This window comes from Rhinoderma darwinii, chromosome 3 (genome assembly GCF_050947455.1).
Source record: "Rhinoderma darwinii isolate aRhiDar2 chromosome 3, aRhiDar2.hap1, whole genome shotgun sequence".
Lineage (NCBI taxonomy): Eukaryota > Metazoa > Chordata > Amphibia > Anura > Rhinodermatidae > Rhinoderma > Rhinoderma darwinii.
This window is the reverse complement of record NC_134689.1, coordinates 375,183,728-375,206,444: the sequence shown is the minus strand read 5'-3', so window position 1 is coordinate 375,206,444 and position 22,717 is coordinate 375,183,728. Positions and strand designations below refer to the sequence as shown.

The 22,717-nt window shown below is 43.7% G+C and overlaps 1 protein-coding gene across 1 annotated transcript in view; it reads right to left on the bottom strand.

Moving 5' to 3' along the window:
* Positions 1-2,691: 2,691 nt before the first annotated feature.
* The window catches only part of LOC142748288 (C-type lectin-like), a 34,000-nt gene continuing 13,974 nt past the window's right edge, over positions 2,692-22,717 (bottom strand). The window contains exons 8-9 of the mRNA XM_075855387.1: positions 22,313-22,422; positions 2,692-3,111 (exon numbers count right to left, since the gene is read on the bottom strand). Coding sequence (XP_075711502.1) covers positions 2,973-3,111; positions 22,313-22,422 — 249 coding nt within the window. The 3' untranslated portion in view covers positions 2,692-2,972. The remainder of the gene's footprint in view (positions 3,112-22,312; positions 22,423-22,717) is intronic.

Below are 22,717 nucleotides of genomic sequence, written 5' to 3'. Positions count from 1 at the left end.
TTTTTTGTCTTTTTAAATAAAGTATTTTCTAGTTATGCCCCTGGTCAGACCACCACCGATCAGACATTGATGAAATATCCTGTAGCCAGGCAATCTTTTTAAAGGTTCCTAACTAGAAATCAGGGGTGTTGGAAAGATGCATAATAGAATTTTATTACTAGAAATGTTCATCTAACTACCTGTTGCATAATACGAAAATGTGAGAAGGGCATTGCTGAAACATAGAAAAGACTGATAAAGGGTTTCAATAACGTCCTGTTTTTGCTTTTAAGCCAAATTTAAAATGTACTTAGCAAAGCTATTTCTATGTCTCCAGGCTTCCTGTTTTCTAAGGAAAAAAGTTAGAGGTCCAGCACATGATATGATGTGAAAAAATACAAAACTGTTTATTTAAGTCAAAATTAAAACAAGAAATTAAAAAATCCTGGGAGACAACGCCTACGCGTTTTGAACTTTTCAGTTCTTAAAGAGGCTCTGTCACCAGATTATCAAATCCCTATGTCCTATTGAATGTGATGGGCGCTGCAATGTAGATAACAGCAAAGTTTTGTTTTTTTTAAAAACGATAATTTTTGCCCAAGTTATGAGCAATTTTATATTTATGCAAATGAGCTTTTCAATGGACAACTGGGTGTGTTTTCTCGTTTTACCAACTGGGCGTGTATTGTGTTTTTACCAACTGGGCGTGTATTGTGTTTTTACCAACTGGGCATTGCGAATAGAAGTGTATGACGCTGACGAATCAGCGTCATACAATTCGCATCGTTCCCATCCAGCTTCTTTCACTGCAGACACACAGCGTGACGTCACCCACAGGTCCTTCAACCTTGGCGTCGGAAGAGAGAAGACACATTAGCTCCAGGCGTCCGAGAGAGTACAGTTGAATCTGCAGCAGCATCACCGTGTGCAGGTAAGCATAGTAAACTCCCTAGAGACGAGCATATTACACTCTCGGATGGCTGGAGCCCATGTATCTTCTCTGTCTGACGCCAAGGTTGAAGGACCTGTGGGTGACGTCACGCTGTGTGTCTGCAGTGAAAGAAGCTGGGTGGGAACGATGAGAAGTGTATGACGCTGATTTGTCAGCGTCATACACTTCTAGTCACACGCCCAGTTGGTAAAAACACAATACACGCCCAGTTCGTAAAATGAGAAAACACACCCAGTTGTCCACTGAAAAGCTCATTTGCATAAATATAAAATTGCTCATAACTTGGGCAAAAATTATCGTTTAAAAAAAACAAAAAACTTTGCTGTTATCTACATTGCAGCGCCCATCACATTCAATAGGAGATAGGGATTTGATAATCTGGTGACAGAGCCTCTTTAATCATAGCTATGAGCTATGATTAAGAACTGAAAAGTTCGAAATACGTAAGCGTTCTCTCCCGGGATTTTTTAATTTCTTGTTTTAATTTTGACTTAAATAAACAGTTTTGTATTTTTTCCACATCATATTGTGTGCTGGACCTCTAACTTTTTTCCTTGGATTTCTACCTACTCCCGACGTAGCTCTCTTGCCCATGCACTGAATAATAATGGAATGTGGCGTCTTTACTTCGAATGAGTGGGGAGCGGACCAATTTTTCTTGTGTATTTTTTACTTCCTGTTTTCTGATGGATCCTATATTGCAATAGTGAAAATAAGTAGCTCCATAATTTACACATATACACAATAGGCTTAAAGGGATTATATAAGATTTTTTTTCTCAAAAACAGTGCCCCTTATGCTCATGGGCTACATATGGTATTGCAGTTCAGCCCCATTCACTTGAATGCTGGTATACAGTCCACATACATGAGCAGCGCCATTTTTATTTGGGGAGGTGGACATACATTTTCCAATGTCAGACAAACCCTTTAATAAAAAATAAATAAATAAAACTAAGAGCTTTATGCTATATATTGGCCCTTTAACCTGTATAAGACGTTGTTCACTATCTCTAATTCGGGAAGCAGAACAACAAAAGGGACAGAACACATATCTCACTTCACATTTATTACATTTTCACCAATGTTTATTATACACAGGTCTTGAGCATTGACATTTTATGTTACAATTTATTTTGTTTGACATGCAAATAAGTATATATATATATATATATATATATATATATATATATATATATATCCAAAAAATGAGCAGCAACTCCAATATAATGGGTGAAAAAAGTGGGTACTTTATTGCCCGTGCAACGTTTCAGCTCCGTTCACTGGAGCCTTTCTCAAGCGAATGGAGCTGAAACGTTGCACGGGCAATAAAGTACCCACTTTTTTCACCTTTTATATTGGAGTTGCTGCTCATTTTTTTGATTTCTGTGTATCTGGGACTTGGTCTGTCCCTTTGAGCTTGCACCCACACGCTGCTGGTGCTGCTGGACTTTATATATATCTATATATATATATATAAAATTTCTGCTACAAAGAGACAAGCATGCTACTTTGCGAAGGGCTGTACATAATAAAATAGGCCCATCTCTGCACGTTTTTCATGCCATGTACAATTAGACTACCTTAACCCTTTAACTGCTGAGGACTAGAGCATGATGTTTGATCTTAGTATCATATTAAAGGTCAGAATCTTTGCTTTCAAATGATACCAGGAACAAAGCTAGGTGCGATATTCGGGACACAGCATTCGCTCGAGGTTGGGGAGCAAGATGAAACGTTTGACTTGCAGTGTCTGTGTAAGGGATGGGTGGGAGGGGAAAATTTGCAAGTGAGAGCAGGAAGAAATGACACAGCCTGTTACTATTATTTCTCCCCTGTACAGCCTTCCAGTGACCTCCAGGGGGTGGTAATACCTGCTTTTGGTATGAAAACATGTGACTATGTAAATAATGGAGCTTCATGTATGAATTATTATGCCTAGGAGACACAAGTAGCTAATTAGTAGGGAGTAACTCTATGATTGGTTCAAAAGGAGAGGACATTTCATAAGAAATGGGGATGTCGAGAGTGGAGATTCCCCTTTAACAACTCCATACACCCTTACATATGTAGTTCAGTTTGTTATGACAGGGGCGGTCATTCCATGATTGAACTCCTCCCATAAGTTCTGCACAGTGTTCGCTATCACGGTCATTATTGGGTTCACCTTCATTCCAGGCACTAGAAGAAAAGAAAGGTTAAAGAGTACACACTATTACAAAAAAATAATTTACAATCACTCTGCATGTATATTATGTGTTGTGCAGCCAGAAATTGGTTGTCTAATGTGTTTGGGACCTTTTTTCATTTCCCTCTATGTTTCTTTTGGAAAAATGCATACTTTTTCTCATCATAGCTTGCTAAGGGGACAGGATCCATACAAAACCAGTATTAGGAACTGCACTTGTGAAATTTATATTGACACTCAGCCTGTGTTTCAAGGTCTGAAGGTATATTCAAAACTCCAGTAGCTGAAACTATTTGGAAGGTGGGTTAAAATAGCATTAGTCAAATATCAGTCCAGGTTTGGTGCAAAGATAAGCAACAGTTGTAGCATAAGGCAGAGACGTGGTCAGGAAACAATCCAGATTCGGTACACAAATAACCGGAAACAGTTTGTAGCTTCAGGCAGAGACCTGGTTTTGAAACAATCCAAGTTCGGTACACAGATAAGCAGTAACAGTTTGTACAGTAAGGTAGCAATGAACTGGGCTGGAGGCAGGAAGCGCAATAATCTGGCAAGGAGGAAGTGCATGAACCAGGCTTATATAGAAAACAAAAAGGGTGAGACTAAACAGGTAATTTCAAGAGGCAAGAATCAACACAACCCAGATAATAGATTCAGCATTGAAACTTCCCAGCAGCACCAGAAGCTCAAGGAGAACAGCTACTGTCTAGAACACAGGTGTTCCTGAGTTTGAATCCTGTTAATACTCCTTTCTTCCAGGATTTCCTCTGGATGTCATGGGGCTGGCTTGTAAGGATATCTCTGGAGAAATAATGTTCACGAAGTACAGTAAAAAATAGTGTAGTCCCGTGTTAGCCACAAACAATATGCAATATTAAATACTTTTGTGTCAAAAAATACAAAAGTATAGTAGGTATGATACCTTTATTGGCTAACCATAAAAATCATATCTGCAAGCTTTCAGAGCACACAGGCTCCTTCTTCAGGCAGGTTTACATAGTTACATAGCTAGTACGGTTGAAAAAATACATACGTCCATCAAATTCAACTAAGGGATGGGAAAAGGGAAGGGAAACATTTCTACACTTTGACATAGGAGCTGATATTTTTTTGTTCTAGTAAATTACCTAACGTTTTTTTAAAGCCACCTACTGTCCCTGCTGTGACCAGCTCCTGCAGTAGGCTATTCCATAGGGTCACACTTCTCACAGTAAAGAAGGTTTGTCGCCTCTGCAGATTGACACTTTTTTTCTCCAGACGGAGAGTGTGCCCCCTTGTTTTTTGAGGGGGTTTTAAATGGAACAGGATTATACCATATTTTTTGTATGTGCCATTCATATATTTATATAAATTAATCATGTCCCCCCTTAGTCGTCTATTTTCAAGGCTAAATAGGTTTAGTTCTTTTAATCTTTCCTCATAACTTAGATTCTCCATGCCCCTTATTAGCTTTGTTGCTCTTCTTTGTATTTTTTCTAACTCCAGGGCATCCTTTCTATGAACTGGAGCCCAGAATTGAACTGCATATTCTAGAGGAGGTCTTACTAATGCTTTGTAAAGTGGCAATATTACATCCCTGTCCCGCGACTCCATGTATCTTTTAATACACGACAATATCTTGCTGGCCTTTGAAGCAGCTGATTGACATTGCATTCTGTTATTTAGTTTATGATTTACGAGTACACCCAGATCCTTATCAACAAGTAAATCCCCCAGCATAGCCCCCCTAGGACATATGATGCATGCAGGTTGTTGTTACCCAGATGCATAACTTTAATTTTATCTACATTAAACTTCATTTGCCAAGTAAACGCCAAAACACTTAGTTTGTTTAAATCCGCTTGCAATTCACGAACATCTTCCATAGACTGAATATTACTACATAGCTTGGTGTCATCTGCAAAAATAGGAATAGTGCTATTAATCCTATCCTCTATATCATTAATAAATAAGTTGAATAATAGTGGTCTCAGCACTGAACCCTGGGGTACACCACTTATAACCGGGGACCATTCAGGGTAGGAATCAATGACCACAACTCTCTGGATACGGTCCTTGAGCCAATTCTCAATCCAATTACAAACGATACTTTCTAAACCTATAATCCTTAATTTACCCATTAGACGTCTATGAGGGACAGTGTCAAATGCCTTTGCAAAGTCCAAAAACACTATATCCACAGCGGCCCCTCTGTCTAGGCTTCTGCTCACCTCTTCATAAAAAAAAATCAGGTTGGTTTGACAACTTCTGTCCTTAGTAAAACCTTGCTGGCTGTCACTTATAATACTATTTTTTGTCACATAATCCTGTATATAGTCCCTCAATAGCCCCTCAAACATTTTCCCCACGATGGATGTTAAGCTTACTGGTCTACAATTACCCGGGGAAGACCTAGAGCTCTTTGAAAATAGGCACCACATTTGCCCTGCGCCAGTCCCTTGGCACTATACCAGTCACTAGAGAATCTCTGAATATTATGAAGAGGGGGACTGAAATAACTGAACTAAGCTCTTTAAGAACTCTAGGGTGTAACCCATCTGGTCCCAGGGCCTTGTGCACATTTATTTTATTTTATTTAGCTTGGACCATATCTACATTCAGCCAATTCAGTATATGAACTGATATAGTAACAGCACTGGCACCGGCTATATCAGCTGCTCTTTCTTCTGTTGTATATACAGAGCTAAATAACCCATTTAGTAACTCTGCCTTCTCTTGATCCCCTGTGACCATCTCCCCATTACCATTATCTAAGGGTCCTACATGTTCAGACCTTGGCTTTTTTGCATTTATATGCTTGAGGAATTTTTGGGGATTTGTTTTACTATCTTTGGCCACCTGCCTTTCATTTTGTATTTTTGCTAATTTTATTACATTTTTATTACTCTCTTTATCATTTAAAAAGGCTACAGCTCTACCCTCAGATTTGTATTTGTCAAATGCCCTTTTTTTGTCATGTATTGCCCTTTTTACAGAAGGTGTAAACCATGTGGGGTTTTTATTTTAGTCGTTTATACTTGTTACCTATAGGAATAAATTTTGCACTATAATTACCCAAAGTAGATTTGAAAATCTCCCATTTATCATTTTTACCATTATTTGACATTAGTTCTTCCCAGTCTATATACTGAATTTCATTCCTCAACCTGGGGAAATTGGCCTTCTTAAAATTAAATGTTTTTGCCCTCCCAGCCTGCGTTTGTTTTTTACAGTATAGGTAAAATGTAACTATATTATGATCACTGTTACCGAGGTTTTCACGAACATTGACATTCCCAACAAGCTCTCCATTATTAGAAATGACCAGACCCAACAGAGCGTCACCTCTAGTCGGGTCTTCCACAAACTGGCCCATAAAATTCTCCTGCAACAGGTTGAGGAAATGTCTCCCCTTTGCAGTTGAAGCCGAACCATGACACCAATTAATATCCTGGTAATTAAAATCTCCCATTATCACTACTGTACCAGCCTCTGCAGCTTCTCCATCTGTTTATATAGCTGACATTCCATCTCCTCGGTTATATTGGGGGGTCTATAGATTACACCAAAAGTAATTTTTTTCAGTGTTTACCTCCCTTTGTAATTCCACCCACAAGGTTTCAACCTCCTCACAGTCTTCACCCACTATTGTCTCTTTCACACTCGCCTTCATATCACTTCTGACATACAGACATACACCACCGCCTTCATATCACTTCTCACACACAGACATACACCACCGCTTTTCCTATTTGTCCTGTCTTTCAGAAAAAGTGTAAAACCCTATAGATTTACAGCTCCGTCATGTGAAGACTCCGGCCATGTTTCAGCAACACCAACTATAGCTATATTTTCTTCCAGTATCAAGGCCTCCATTTTGCTTGCTAGACTTCTGGCATTTGTGAACATACACTTTAGGTCCTTCCCTTGAGCTTGTAGCCTAGTTCTTTAAAATTATCGTTAGTACCTACATGGACCAGGGAGGCAGCAAACCATTCGGTTGAGGCGGTCTTGGCGACAAATTATTCTATCCATCTTTCTGATAATAGAATCCCCTAAAACTACCAATTGTCTTTCCTTACCTGCATTACCATCCCGCCGACTACTAGCTCCCCTGTTCTCCCGGCTGTTAGGGAGATCAGTATCCACTAGGGCTGTCATTTCTGAGACCGACATGCTTGCATCATCACCCAACTTTGCAATTTTGCTTGGAATATTAGAAACAGGATTGGCCTTCCTTTTCTTTTACCCCTTTCTACTGCCCTCAACTACATTAACCCAGCTACTTGCCAGATCCTGCTGACCCATGTCTTCACTCTACAGTTCTACCCCACTAACTGCTTGTTCAGTTAGCAGCATGCTCCAGTCAAGATTGTCTATCGCCCTCAGTGTTGCATTTTGCTCCTCCAGATCTCTAATGCGAGCTTCCAGGCGAACAACATGCTCACATCTGCCACTGAGGTATTCACTCTGGAACTCCGGCTCCAGTCGTGCATACATATGGCAAACTGTGCACTGAAGAAAACCTCCAATCTTGCTCTCCATTATCCCAGTGAACAATTGTTAAAGTAAAAGAAAAGAAGAGTACTTACAGGGGCTTTAACTCCTCTTTTTAAATCCAGTTTTGTAACTCCACTTGATATACAAACCACTTGTTTAGCAAGCCAAAACAGAGCAAGCTCTACAGAGTCCTGAGGGCTAATTTATACCACCTGGGAGCAGTTAACCCCTCCCCCTAGTCAGCTGCACTGCAGGACAGAAGCTAAGAAGGAACAAACTGTTTTAAATTGTGTCAGTTTTGCAAACTTCTTTTAGCAAGCACTCAATTCATAGATCACACACAGTATCCCACACTTTATGTCACACAAGAACACAGCAAGTCAATCCGGTTTTGTAACTCCACTTGATATACAAACCACTTGTTTAGCAAGTCAAAACAGAGCAGGCTCTACAGAGCAAACCTGAAGCAGCTGACCGAACCAACAGGGCAATGGACCAGCTACAGAAAAATCTCCTGATGAAAGCGTAGCAGAACGGTGGTGAGGAGTGGCTGCGGAGATGTCTTCAAGTGGGCCTGGCGTCGCTCCCATCTGGTTCCGGTGGAAGAAGGTGACGTGACGGAGCCGACGTCCGTAGATGACAGTGCTGCGCATATTGATGGCGATGCTCAGGCGGGACAGAGGCCGCAGAAGAGAGCGAGGAAGCAGCTGTGATTTTATTCTGTTCTGCAGGTGGAAGGCAGAACAGAGGTCAGCTTCACCCTCCCAACGCCATGGGCAAGCAGAGGAGCCGGCAGAGCAACGCAGTGAGCCAGGGCCGTCTATGGGTGACAGCAAGTCTAATGTGCCTGTCAGGAAAATGTTTTCTGATCATGTAGTCCCTGAGCTTGCTGGTCTTGTCAGGCATGTTTCATTTCTTTAAGTGTTTTGCTAGTATGTCTAGCAATATTGGTTTGAATTTTGTTTCTCCTGCTGTAGTGAATCCTAATGTCTCTACAGCTGCTGGAGTTACTTCAGGTTTAGCCTCTGAGGCATGGGTTACTCCTCGTAGTTCTTCTAGGGGGGAGAATGTACAAAGTACTGATGTGGTAAAAGCTCCTAATGTTAATGCTGCCCCTGTTATAGCTGAAATTTGTTTTAAGGAGGCTTTGAGGTGTGAAATATCCCCACTGGGATTTCATTTATCTTCCAGTGTGAAGGATAGCATTTATAAAGGAGATTATGTGGATATCTTTTCTTTATTACCTTCGTATAAAGAGATTAAAAATGAAAAAAAGGATGAGAAGCACGATGATAAGAAAAGATCCAATATTCCTAAATCATTTAATAATTGGTTACAGGCATTTTGTATTTATTCTTCTAACTTGGGCGAGAGATGTCCGGAGAAATGTTCTGGTTTATTCCAGCATTTGGATATAGTATTGGAAGCGTTTAGGAATTTTGGCGGTTTTGCCTGGTATTCTTATGACGAGATGTTCCGTCAGAAATTGGCTGTCCACCCCAATGTTCGATGGGGGCAAAAGGATGTGGGCTTATGGATTAACTTAATGTTCCACAAAACAGTTGGCTTCTGGCCAGACTGCTAATTTTCGCAAAGGTGTCTGTTTTGCCTTCAATGAAGCTCAATGTAAATGGAATCAAAGCTGTCGCTACCGACATGAATGTTCACATTGTGCAGGATCACGTCCTATGGTGCGATGCTTCAAGAAGGCCAATCAGACAGCTCAGCAGCAACCTAGTACCAAAGAGTCGGTTTCCAAGAGCGCTGACGCCAGTGAATGTGGTGAACATGTTACCTTGGCTCGAGGTGTATCCAAACCGAATGAGGGCTGAGCTATTGATTAATGGCTTTAAAAATGTATTCTTTTTTTTGTGCCAGAATTTACTGGCTCTGGTTGTACATGGGTGAATAATTTGAAATCTGTTAATTTTAATAAGGAAATTGTACGTATTAAGCTGCAGAAGGAATTGTCGGAAGGCGGGATTGAGGGTCCTTTTTCCTCTCCTCCTTTTGACAATTTCAGATTATCTCCTTTGGGTTTAGTTCCTAAGAAGGAGGTGGGTAGTTTCCGATTAATACATCATCTCTCTTTTCCGAAGACGTCATCATTAAATGATTCTGTGGATATGTCTGATGCCTTCGTCATGTACGCATCCTTTGACCAAGCGTTCACGCTGTTGCGCAGTTTTGGTAGGGGTGCCTTGCTTGCTATATGATATAAAATCAGCTTTTTGTTTGTTGCCAGTTTGTCATGTTGGTTTTAATTCGTTAGGTTTCAGGTTGATGGTTGTTATTATTTTGATATGGGTTTTACGTTACCTTGTTTCTATTTTGAATCCTTTACTTCATTCCTTGAATGGGTTGTGCTTCAAGATTCTGTAGGTGGTAAATTACATTATTTGGATGATTTTCTTTTTGTTGGACGTTGTGATCCTGTTGATTGTTTTGTTTTATTAAAAAAGTTTTAATCTTCAATGGCCTATTTTGGTATTCGTTTGGCTTTAGAAAAAACGGTCTATCCTTGCACTACCTTAGAGTTTTTGGGTATTACAATTGATACGGTTGCTATGGAATTTAAATGACCGTATTTTTCGGACTATAAGACGCACCCAGGTATTAGACAACAGAAAATAGGAAATCATTTCATATTTTATTACTCTTACAAAGAAAAAAAAACTAATGGTTAAAAATAGTAATTTGTTCACTTTCAGCCTATTCTGAGAGCCATAACTTATATTTTTTTCATCGTTTGAGCGGTGTGAGGGCTTATTTTTTGTGGGACGAGCTGTAGTTTTTATTAGCACCATTTTTTTGGTACATACAATTTTTTTTATCATTTTTTATTTCATTCTTTTTAGCGCTATGGTGACCAAAGAAACAAAGATTCTGGGGTTTTAAATTTTATTTTTTTTACGCCGTTCACTGTGTGAGTCAAATAATGCTATATTGTAATAGTTTCAAACTTTTACGGACACAGCGATACCTATTTTTTTATTATTTTTTTATTTTTACATTGTGCTTGGGGAAAAATGGGAAAAGTTGTTTTTTTTAACGTTTAAAAAATTTTTACACTCCTGAAAATGTATGCAACTTTTTTTTTTTTTTTACACACATTTTATTAGTTCCCCTAGGGGACTTGAACCAGCGATCATTAGATCGCTGGTACAATACACTGCAATACATGGATGAGTTACGGAAACAGCGTAACTTGCTGAGCGACGCTGTTTCCTCAACTCCCATAGTAGTGAGTGGCAGTTACAGAAGCAGCGTAGCATGCTATGCAGTTTCCGTAACTACTATTCAGTTCTATGGGAGTTACGGAAACTGCGTAGCTCAGAGAGTTACACTGTTTCCGTAACCATGTAAGCAGGAAGTGGCCGGAAGACAGGGGAGCCGGCTAAGATAGAACGGCGTTTAGGGGGCCCCGTTCTAGAGATAGATGCGGGGCCCGCATCTATATGACATTTATGACATATCTTGTGGATATGTCATAAATGTCCTTCATGGAAAAACCACTATAAATGCCGCGGTCGCTATTGCCATTTAACTAGTTAAACGGCCAGGAACAGCGCCATCACTGTTGACACCTGCAGTGTATGGGCTCAGCGTGTGAGCCCGCTCCAAACATCATCCCCTCCCCGCTCCATGATGTGCCGGAACATCAGGGGTCGGGAAGGGGTTAAGTAAGGAGTGGTCAGGGGGGCCAGCGCTGCCGAGTCCCTTGACTGCCGACTATAAGATGTAGGAACTTTTTAGCAAGATTTATTCTTGCTAAAAACTGCGTCTTATAGTCCGAAAAATATGGTAGCTTTTATTAAAATTCAGAAAATGCGCAATATGATATTACGTATGTTATCTTTAAAAAACGTTTTACTACAGTAAAAGAAATGCAGTCTCTTTTGGGTCATTTAGTTTTTGCTTGTAGAGTGATTCCCATGGGGCGTATTTTTTCCAGACTGTTGTGTATGTCCACTAGGGGTCTGCAGTCCCCTATGTCTCATATCAGGCTTAATAGGGTTTTAAAATTTTTAAAAAAAATATGGTTGGCTTTCCTTAAAAATGTTAATGGTCATTCTCTGTGGCAGGAAGAGTTTGTTGATTCTGAAGCGTTAGGCCTTTATACTGACGCTTCTGGTTCTATTGGCTTCGGTGCCTTTTGGAACGACCATGGGTGTGCTGAAACATGGAATGAAGCCTGGATTTCTAATGGTGTCACAGAAAATATAGTTTTATTGGAATTATTCCCTGTTGTGGTCTCTATTGTAGTTTGGGGCCAGTTTTTTTCCGGAACAAACGTATTATTTTGAACTCTGATAATATGGGTGTAGTATTTGCTATCAATTGTTTATCCTCTAAATGTAACATGGTTGTTAAGCACTTGCGCCATCTAGTGTTGATATGCTTGAAGTTTAACATATGGTTAAAAGCTAGACATTTTAGTGGTATTCACAATGTAATAGCTGATTCTCTCTCACATTGTCAGCTGGAAAAATTTCGTTCCTTGGTCCCATCAGCCGACATGGAGGGAATAGAGTGTCCGAAGCATTTGTGGGATCTGATATGGGAGTAGTTTTTGATTCCTTAAAAGGTTCGGTCTCTCAAAAAACATGGTCAATATACGTGTATGCATGGAGAAGCTGGTGCTCTTTCTGTGAGGAACATTCTTATGTTTGTGAAGTTGATTTAGCCTTGTCCTTTGTCGGTCGTTTTTTCTTGAACCAGTTTTCACGTAGTTATGTTTCCAGTATCCTGTCAGGGGTTTCCTTTTTTCAGAAGTGGTTTAATGTTAGGCCGATTAATTCTCTTTTTCAGGTTTAGCAGGTTTTGAAGGGTTATAGGAGGTCTACAGTCATTGAGGATAATAGACGTCCTATTACATTTCAATTGTTGCAGCAATTGGTCTCTTCTTGCATTTCCATTTGTTACCCCTCATATGAATGTACTATGTTTAAAGCTTTATTTTGACAGCTTTCTTTGGAGCCTTCCGGATTAGCGAGCCGCTGTCTATCAATAGTACCAACTTGGCTAGTTTATGATTTGCAGATATACAAGTGGTAAGTAGCTCAATCTCACTGTCTTAGAAGGGCAAAAACGGATCAGCACGGAAAAGGTTCGGTTGTTCAGATTAATTGTATACAAGATTTCAGGTTTTGTGCTGTTTGTAGTATTAAAAGTTTTTTGGAAGTTAGGTGCTGTAGTGCTGTTTCTTTATTTTCACATGTTGATGGTTCCCAGGTTACTGTTTATCAGTTTAACAGCGTTTTGAAGAAATGCTTGTTGGTTTTACACCTTGATGACTTTTAATTTTCCTCTCATTCTTTCAGAATTGGTGCAACTACTGAGGCGGCGAGTTTGGGTCTTTCAGACTCGATCATCAAACGTATTGGTGGATGGCAATCGGATAGATTTAAATTTTATGTTAGGCCCAATTTAATTCTTTCTTGATTATTTTATAGGTCCAAAGAAGTTAGTGGTCTTGATTATAGGCCATTCCTTTGTATTCTGGGCCCATAGACAAGCGGTTTACGGAACCTAAGTGAGAACCTTAATTTTAATAGTAATTCCTGTAAAGTTTATTGGGCAGGTATACGGGGTTTAAAATGGAATCAACTGGAGGATGCTTTTCAGGAGAAGTGTTTGCTTTTGCAGCCGCCAGATGTGGTGGTCATTCATGCAGAAGGAAATGATGTGGGCCGTGTTCCCACGGTCCAATTGTTGGCTGAAATGAAGAGGTCATTTTTAATTTTTGAAGGTCTTTTCCCTAATTCAGTCTTACGTTTTTCAGAGATGGTTCCTCGTTTAGCTTGGTCATAAAATAAAATCCATAAAAGGTTGGATAGAGGCATGATGAAATTCATGTCCTCTATTCATGGTATCTCCTTCCGTCACGTGGATTTGGAAGGCTATGTTGCTGGACAGTAGAGGTGATCTGGTTCATCTCTCTGAGATTGGCCTGGATATTTTTAACTTTGGCCTTCAGAGTATTATTGAAAAGGCTGTGGTTGTTGGGGGGGGGGGGCCATGGCAGCTTGAGGCTGCCCTGGCTGGTGGGTTGTCGCACAGCTAATGCTGTGTGGACAAGTGATTATTTATTGGACATTTTATTATTGGACATTATTTATTTAATTATTTATTCAATTTGATTTTAAAAGATTTATTAATATATTTAATGTTACCTGTAGCGCCCATGGCCGCGGGCCGTCGGGTTCACTCACCTCCCGACGCCCACAGCCATGGATCTGTGAGCGCTGGCCTCCGTCTCCCTCCTAGGAGATGCCAGCGCTCACTTCCGCTCCGTCCGGCTGGGTCCCGTAGGGTGCGCGCGCACGCTCGCGCCCGCTCTTAAAGGGTCAGCGCGCGCACATGAAAACAATGTTCATTAAACCCACATGATTTCCTGCCCTATAAGAATGCCCCAGCCCTTCTGATCCTTGCCTGAGCGTTGTTAGTCTTTCCCAGTCTGTCTCGCAAATGGTCCCTTAGTGTCTCCCGTTCCAGCTGTTACCCGTGCCCTGTTACCGTTCCTGTATTCCGCATTGTTCCTGTGCCTACCCGTGTTCTAGTGTCATCTGCCACGTCAAGTGCCATCTGCCACGTCAAGTGCCATCTGCCACGTCAAGTGCCAACTGCCACGTCAAGTGTCTTCTGCCACGTCAAGTGCCATCTGCTCATCGGATACTGCCCGCCACGTCTGGCGCCACTTTCCGCACCTGCCTCCATCCGTGCTGAAGCCACAGCCACCGCCCGGACTATTTCAGGTACCTAAGCATTACTGTCTGCCATCTTGCTTTCACATAGACTGTGACCTGGTCAGCTGCCTCCCCGCTACGGCGGAGCGACCTAGTGGGTCCACATACCCTGTGTCCGTGACAGTACGCTCAGGCCATGGAACTCGCTGGCCAGCCCAAGACCCCAGTACACAAGATTCAGACAGAGATGCAGGACCTACGCACTCGTCAGGATCAACTCCTTGAGGCGGTGAATTCTATTCTGGTCCGCCTGGATCTACTCGCGGTTCCACCCCCGGTTCTTCCTCCAGAGGCTGTTGCCGTGCCACTGCCTGTTGCTCCCCCTGTTTGTTCCGGATCCTCAGTTCCTCTGCCTCTTCCTCCTCGCTACGACGGTGACCCCAGAGCATGCAGAGGATTTCTTAATCAATGCACAGTGCATTTTAGGCTTCGGCCTCATCTCTTCCCCTCCGAGGAGGCTAAAGTAGCGTTCATTATCTCCCTCCTCGCTGGCAAGGCCCTCGCATGGGCGAACCCAATTTTGGAGCAACAGGGACCTGTTTCCTCGGACCTAGCCTTGTTCCTGCAGTCCTTTCGTGCCGTGTTCGAGGAGCCGGGTCGAACATCCTCTGCCGCAGCCACTCTGTTGACCCTCAAGCAAGAAGGCTCCACAGTAGGGGAGTATGCGATCTCCTTCCGTACCCTAGCAGCCGAACTGGCATGGAACAATGAGGCACTGGTGGCGACCTTCTGGCAGGGACTGTCCTCTCACATCAAGGACGAACTGGCAGCCCGCGACCTTCCTTCTACCTTGGATGCCCTCATCCTGTTAGCCACCCGGGTTGATATGAGAATCCGGGAGCGCTCTCAAGAGGTTCGTCAGGAGAGCCGGGCCCACAGACCAGCACCCCCTGCCCAGAGACCACTATTGCCCATTCCTAGTGCGCTACCTGAGGAACCCATGCAGGTAGACAGAGTCCGGTTATCTGAACAGGAGAAGCAGCACAGACGCTCCTCTGGACTTTGCATGTATTGCGGTCTCAAGGGTCATTTTGTGCGTCAATGCCCACAGAAACCGGGAAACTCCAGTACCTAGGGTTGATTGGAGAGGCAACTCTAGGTGGAACGTCTCCAAACGTTAAAACCTCTTCCAAATTATCGATACCTGTGGCCATCGTCACCGGACAAACTTCACATCCTTCCTCCGCCTATCTTGACTCTGGAGCGGCTGCTAATTTTATCCACCAAGATCTAGTGGATCGGTTTCAACTACCCACAGTCCGTCTGGAGAGACCCCTGGCAGTTGCCTCTGTGAATGGTCTACCGCTGCCTGATCCAATCATGCTCATCACTGAGCCGGTGACATTACGGGACGGAGCTCTTCACTCAGAACAGATCTCCTTCCTGGTACTACCCAAGGCTATCAATCCTATCCTGCTGGGTCTGCCATGGCTCCGTCTACACGCCCCGACACTCGACTGGAGTTCTGGAGAGGTTCTTCAATGGGGCTCCAGATGCCATAGCCATTGCCTGTCACAAGTCCGTCCTGTTGTGCCCCCTCTGCCTCAGTCACTCTCCGATCTACCTTCTTAGTATGCCAGTTTTGCGGATGTCTTCTGCAAACGAGAGGCTGAGACGTTGCCTCCACATCGGAATTATGACTGTCCCATTGAACTGGTTCCCAATGCTTCTCTTCCTCGTGGACGAGTATATCCTCTCTCCTTGACAGAGACTTTATCGATGTCAGCCTATATCAAGGAGAACTTGGAGAGGGGTTTTATTCGAAAATCTTCCTCCCCGGCCGGGGCAGGCTTCTTCTTCGTTAAAAAGAAAGATGGATCTCTCCGACCCTGCATTGATTACCGTGGTCTCAATCAGATCATGGTCAAGAACAAGTACCCGTTGCCACTCATTTCCGAGCTGTTTGATCGCATACGAGGAGCCAAAAATGTTTCCAAGCTAGATCTGCGAGGGGCCAATAATCTAATCCGGATTCGCCGGGGTGACGAATGGAAGACGGCATTTAACACCCGCGATGGGCACTACGAATACCGAGTGATGCCCTTCGGACTGTGTAACGCTCCCGCAGTATTTCAGGAGTTCGTCAATGACATCTTCCGAGATCTCCTCTATACATGTGTTGTGGTTTATCTCGATGATATTCTAATCTTCTCCCCAGATCTGATGACCCATCGGAGGCACGTTCGTCAAATTCTTCTGCGACTAAGAGAGAATCGCTTGTATGCCAAGTTAGAGAAATGCACCTTTGAAAAGAGGTCTCTGCCCTTCCTGGGCTATGTCATCTTGGATCAAGGCCTTAAGATGGACCCTGAGAAGTTAAAGTCTGTCCTGGAATGGCCACGTCCTCAAGGCCTAAGGGCCATACAGCGGTTCCTGGGTTTCGCCAATTTCTACCGGCAGTTTATTCCGAACTTTTCTTCTCTGACGGCCCCCATCTCTACCCTTACCAAGAAGGGTGTGAACGCCAAGGTGTGGACTCCGGAGGCAGAGTCCGCATTCATTAGCCTCAAGAAAGCCTTCACTTCAGCTTCGATCCTCCATCACCCTGACATATCTCGGCAGTTCTCACTGGAAGTGGACGCTTCCTCTGTTGGTGCAGGCGCACTTCTGTTCCAGAGGAGCCCCAAAGGAAAGGCAGTAGTGTGTGGCTACTACTCAAGACTGTTTTCCTCTGCTGAGCGCAATTATTCCATTGGAGATCGGGAGCTACTGGCTATCAAATTGGCTCTGGAGGAGTGGAGACATCGTCTAGAAGGCGCAGCTCACCCCATTCTGATCTTCACCGACCACAAGAATCTCACGTACCTTCAGTCCGCTCAAAGACTGAATCCTCGTCAAGCCAGGTGGTCACTGTTTTTCACCCGTTTCCAATTTCTGCTCCACTACCGTCCCGCTGACAAGAACGTGAGGGCCGATGCCCTGTCCAGATCATTCGAAACGGAAGACACGATGGAGTCCCTTCAGACGATCATAGACCCATCCTGCGTTGTCACCGCCAATCCTCTGCAGCTCAGAAATATCCCTGCAGGGAGAACTTTTGTTCGGTTGGCAGACAGAAAAAGAATTCTCCGCTGGGGACACAGTTCTAAACTAGCTGGGCACGCCGGTGTCCGTAAGACCCAAGACCTGATCGCTCGTCACTTCTGGTGGCCCACGCTATCTAAGGATGTTCTGGACTTTGTCTCTGCTTGCACGGTGTGTGCCTCTAACAAAGTGACTCACAGCAAGCCTGCCGGCCTGCTTCAACCCCTGCCTGTACCCAGTGCCCCCTGGCAGCACATCGCTATGGACTTCGTCACGGACCTTCCTCTCTCAGCAGGATGCAACACCATCTGGGTGGTGGTGGACCGGTTCTCTAAGATGGCACATTTTATCCCGCTGACCGGCCTACCCTCTGCTCCTCGACTGGCAAGCTTCTTCATTCAGCACATCTTCCGCTTGCATGGCTTGCCTCTTCACATTGTGTCCGACCGGGGGGTTCAGTTTACCTCCAAGTTCTGGAGAGCCCTCTGTAAACTCTTGGATGTGAGTTTGGACTTTTCCTCTGCCTATCACCCCCAGTCCAATGGGCAAGTTGAGAGGATCAACCAGATCATGGAAAATTATCTCCGCCACTTCATCTCTTCACAGCACGATAACTGGGTACAGCTTCTACCATGGGCGGAGTTTTCTTATAATAACCACACAAGTGAGTCCACCACCTCCACTCCATTTCACATCGTGTACAGTCAACATCCCAGAGTTCCTCTTCCAGTGTCGACTTCATCTCAGGTACCCGCTGCTGACTCTGCATATGGGGACTTCCTGCAAATCTGGCAACAGACCCGGTCCTCTATTTTGCAGGCGGTAGATCGCATGAAGCATAAGGCAGATACCAAAAGAAGAGAGCCGCCTCAGTATCTTCCTGGGACTAAAGTCTGGCTGTCCTCTCGAAACATTCGCTTGAGGGTGCCTTCATACAAGTTTGCTCCCAGGTTCCTTGGTCCCTTCGAGATCCTGCAACAAATTAACCCTGTTTCCTATAAGCTGCGGCTGCCCCCTACCCTCAGAATCCCTAACTCCTTCCATGTGTCCCTCCTGAAACCAGTGGTCCTGAACCGCTACAGCAAGACCTCTAGTTCCACAGTTGCTTCCAGCGGTCCTTCTGATGTATTCGAGGTAAAGGAGATCCTGGACCGCAAGAGGGTTGGAGGAAGGACTTTCTATCTGGTGGACTGGAGAGGGTTTGGTCCTGAGGAGAGGTCCTGGGAGCCAGAAGAGAACCTCAGCGCCCCTACTCTTATTAAAAAGTTCCTCTCTCACTCTGGTCCCAAGAAGAGGGGGCGTAAGAGGGGGGATACTGTAGCGCCCATGGCCGCGGGCCGTCGGGTTCACTCACCTCCCGACGCCCGCAGCCATGGATCTGTGAGCGCTGGCCTCCGTCTCCCTCCTAGGAGATGCCAGCGCTCACTTCCGCTCCGTCCGGATGGGTCCCGTAGGGTGCGCGTGCACGCTCACGCCCGCTCTTAAAGGGCCAGCGCGCGCACATGAAAACAATGTTCATTAACCCACATGATTTCCTGCCCTATAAGAATGCCCCAGCCCTTCTGATCCTTGCCTGAGCGTTGTTAGTCTTTCCCAGTCTGTCTCGCAAATGGTCCCTTAGTGTCTCCCGTTCCAGCTGTTACCCGTGCCCTGTTACCGTTCCTGTATTCCGCATTGTTCCTGTGCCTACCCGTGTTCTAGTGTCATCTGCCACGTCAAGTGCCATCTGCCACGTCAAGTGCCATCTGCCACGTCAAGTGCCAACTGCCACGTCAAGTGCCAACTGCCACGTCAAGTGCCATTTGCTCATCGGATACTGCCCGCCACGTCTGGCGCCACTTTCCGCACCTGCGTCCATCCGTGCTGAAGCCACAGCCACCGCCCGGACTATTTCAGGTACCTAAGCATTACTGTCTGCCATCTTGCTTTCATATAGACTGTGACCTGGTCAGCTGCCTCCCCGCTACGGCGGAGCGGCCTAGTGGGTCCACATACCCTGTGTCCGTGACATTACCCATAATAAACACGGCCTCTTACTTCCAACTATTTTGTATGCTTGTCTTTTATTTAATTTTTTTTGGGGGGTTGCGTATGTTATCCCATGTATTTTTTAGTCCAACAGATCAGATGTCTCCCATTTTATCTGTTCTTTTACATGATTGGCAGTGATTGTCTTACGAATTCTATTCGGGTAATAAACAGCATAGTGCACTAAACCTCCACAATAAAGGCAAAGTTCTTCTGTACGTTGTTTCTACTGTAGTAAGAGGTTTTTGAATAACATCTTTAGTGTTGATTAACCAACAGCGAAGGCAGGATTATTTGCAAATGCCCTCAGTCTTTCCCTTGATCTTTCAGTAAGTCTCTGATCATGTCAAATACACAATTTAATTAAGTCCTCCAACTCATCTGAGGGGTTTCCTGTCTGGAAAGTTCATCCTTCAATTGCTCTGAAAGTCCTCACCGAAATTGTCACTTCTGGGCTGTTAAGGCCCTATTGCACGAGCCAATCATTGGGCAAGAGAGCATTGCCCTGTGTAAATGATGGTAAACTCCACTCGGACACTCCACTTGGCACTGGAACTAAACACAATTACTGGATGCGGGATACAGGATACAGCGAAGGAACCATTTACAGGACAAACATGGGTAGACACAACATTGCTCAGGCAAGGAATGAATGAGCAGAGTTCCTTTTATAGTTCCTGGTATGCTGGGATAGGGTGGGGGAGATTTAACCGGCCCTTTAAGAGCTGGGCGAGCATGTTGGCATCAGCAGGAGTGGATAGCAGTGCTTGCCGGCGTCTGCGGGAAGAGGGAGGAGACGCTGGCAGGAGCTCAATAGTCGCGGCCACTGGTGAGTATAGGATGCCGGCGGTCTGCGACCGCGGCCATTGCAATTCGATTTTTCAGCTGAGATTTTTTTTTTATATGTGCCACAAAATTCTTGTCGTTTATCAATTTGTTGCTTCATAGTTGTTACTTGTTGCAGCAGACTCCATATTGTGACTAGACTGTTCTGTTCTGAAGCAGATTCAATTTAGAAACAATTGGCTGAAACAATTTGGAAAGTTGATTATAATAGCAATAGAAGTCAAGTAACACTCCAGGTTTGATACACAATTAAGCAGCAACGGTTTGTAGCAAAAGGCAAAGACATGGTCAGCAAACAATCCAAGTTCGGTGCACAGATAAGTGGCAACAGTTTGTAGCATAAGGCAGAAACGTGGTCAGGAAACAATCGACGTTCAGTACACAGATAAGCAGAAACAGTTTGTAGAGTAAGGCAGAGACGTGGTCAGAAAACAATCGAAGTTCGGTACACAAATAAGCAGTAAAAATTGGTAGAGTCAGGCAGCAATGAACTAGACTGGAGGGCAGAAGCTCAATAGTCTGGCAATGAGGAAGTGCATGGGCGAGGCTTATATTGGAAGCCAAAAGTGTGAGATTAATCCGGTAATCAAGCAAGGAATCTCAGTTTCTGGGATCAAATCCTAGCACCATGAGAGAGAGTTCTGGCTTAAATAGCTTGGCCGTAATAAGCTCATCAGAATAAGCTACATAGCAACAGAGCTCAGAACAAGGGAAAGAGTTAGCCACTGCTTTCCTGGTACAGTTTGGTAGTGCAAAAGGGACAGAACAACATAGTAGTAAGTCAGGAACAAATGAAGGCTTGAATAACATAAAGGGCAATTAAAGATTTTCCATTCTAATATCTTTCATGTTGAAATTCAAAGACCATGGCTGGTGGAACACCGTCGGAAAATCTCCTGCCTTGGACACCAAGAGATCTTGTCCCATCCCTGGTGTGGACTGTCATTGTTTGCGAGACACCAGGTATGTAACAACATCCAGTGTTATATACCTGTAATTTGTTCCAAATTTCCTAAAGACAGAAAGGTGGCAGAAAGACAACATGTCCCCTTAGGGTACTCCCTACAGATGGCAGTAATCAAAAAGATAATGCAAGTGCACTCTGCTTTGAAAACAATTGGAAATTAAAAATAGCACTATGGCCTCACCAGTCAGATTCTGAGCTCATAGACTCCTCATTGAGATGAGAGCCATGTACTGTAATATTATAATAAACATGTGTGGGTTCTTTAGCTTCCCTTGGTGACGAGGGATTTCAGCATCCATACCTGGGGCAACAACTGATTCCCAAGGTTGTTTGCTTTTGGACAACCCCTTTTTAATATCGCATAAACAGTACATAAATAATATTTTTGTTAAACCTTGTTAATCCAGTAGAAGGTTTGTAGCAGGACTATGTAACATATGGTTATCATGCAAGAAAGAAATATCTATGAGTTGAAGCAGTTCAATAGATTTTAAGTTGGGCTTAATGGTACCATACATTAAGATACAGTAGCACACAGCTATTCCTTCCGACTCCCAAATGGTAAGAGGGGTCTGGCAGCGGCTTATCTCCTGTGGTAAGGAAGGATCGGGTATGTTAAAATCCAACATGCCCGATCCTTCTTTCCACCAACATCTGCCGTCGGGTGAGAGTCGGAAGACCCCATACACATTAGGTAGTCTGCCTATCCCAACGACATCAGTGGATTCGGTCAATATTTATCTGAAATCAGTGGATTTGGTCAATATTCATCCGATGTTGTTGACCACCTTCGGAAATGTTCACATTCTAGGTTGTATTTATTAAATAATTCATAAAACTTGGAAACTTTCTTGCACCTCTACTTTGGATCTTCCCTTTGCATATGTCGTATTAGAGCTTATGGACATCTTTGAGGGGGGCCCCCAATTCAAAGGGAGGTTATCCCTCTAGTGGAATTGGGTTGAAGGAAAATGGTCAGCCCTTCGTAGTAGGACCGATAACATAGGGCAACCCCCTAAATAGCATTAATTTGCCCCTTTAGCATGTTGTACCTGTAGTGTTTTTTTTTGTATATACTTACAATTGATTGTATTCCCTTACCTGTATGTCAGAGGTGATCCATCTGTCCATACCCACACATTAATGTCTTCAGGATTCCGTTTCAGCCCTATCCAGTATCTTGATGTTCTTATGGTTGAGAATAGAGTGGACTGAAAATAAATGTAAGCATTGTGACTATCTAATGTATTGTTTCCTGTGACCTACCACCGATACGGAAACTGGGAAGATATCTAGAAAGGTTGTAAGATAATCTTGCTGTGGACAGTTCTGCTGATGTCATCCATTTGCCACTCACAACTCAGCACCTTGCCAGAACTGGTGCATGGCCCCATGCCCTCTTTAGTGGCAGTGCCACAGACAAGCCAAATGGGCCATGTCTCTTAAAAGACACCCGTCAGTAGGCCACTAACCTGTTATCCAATACAGTAATAGGTTGACAATGAT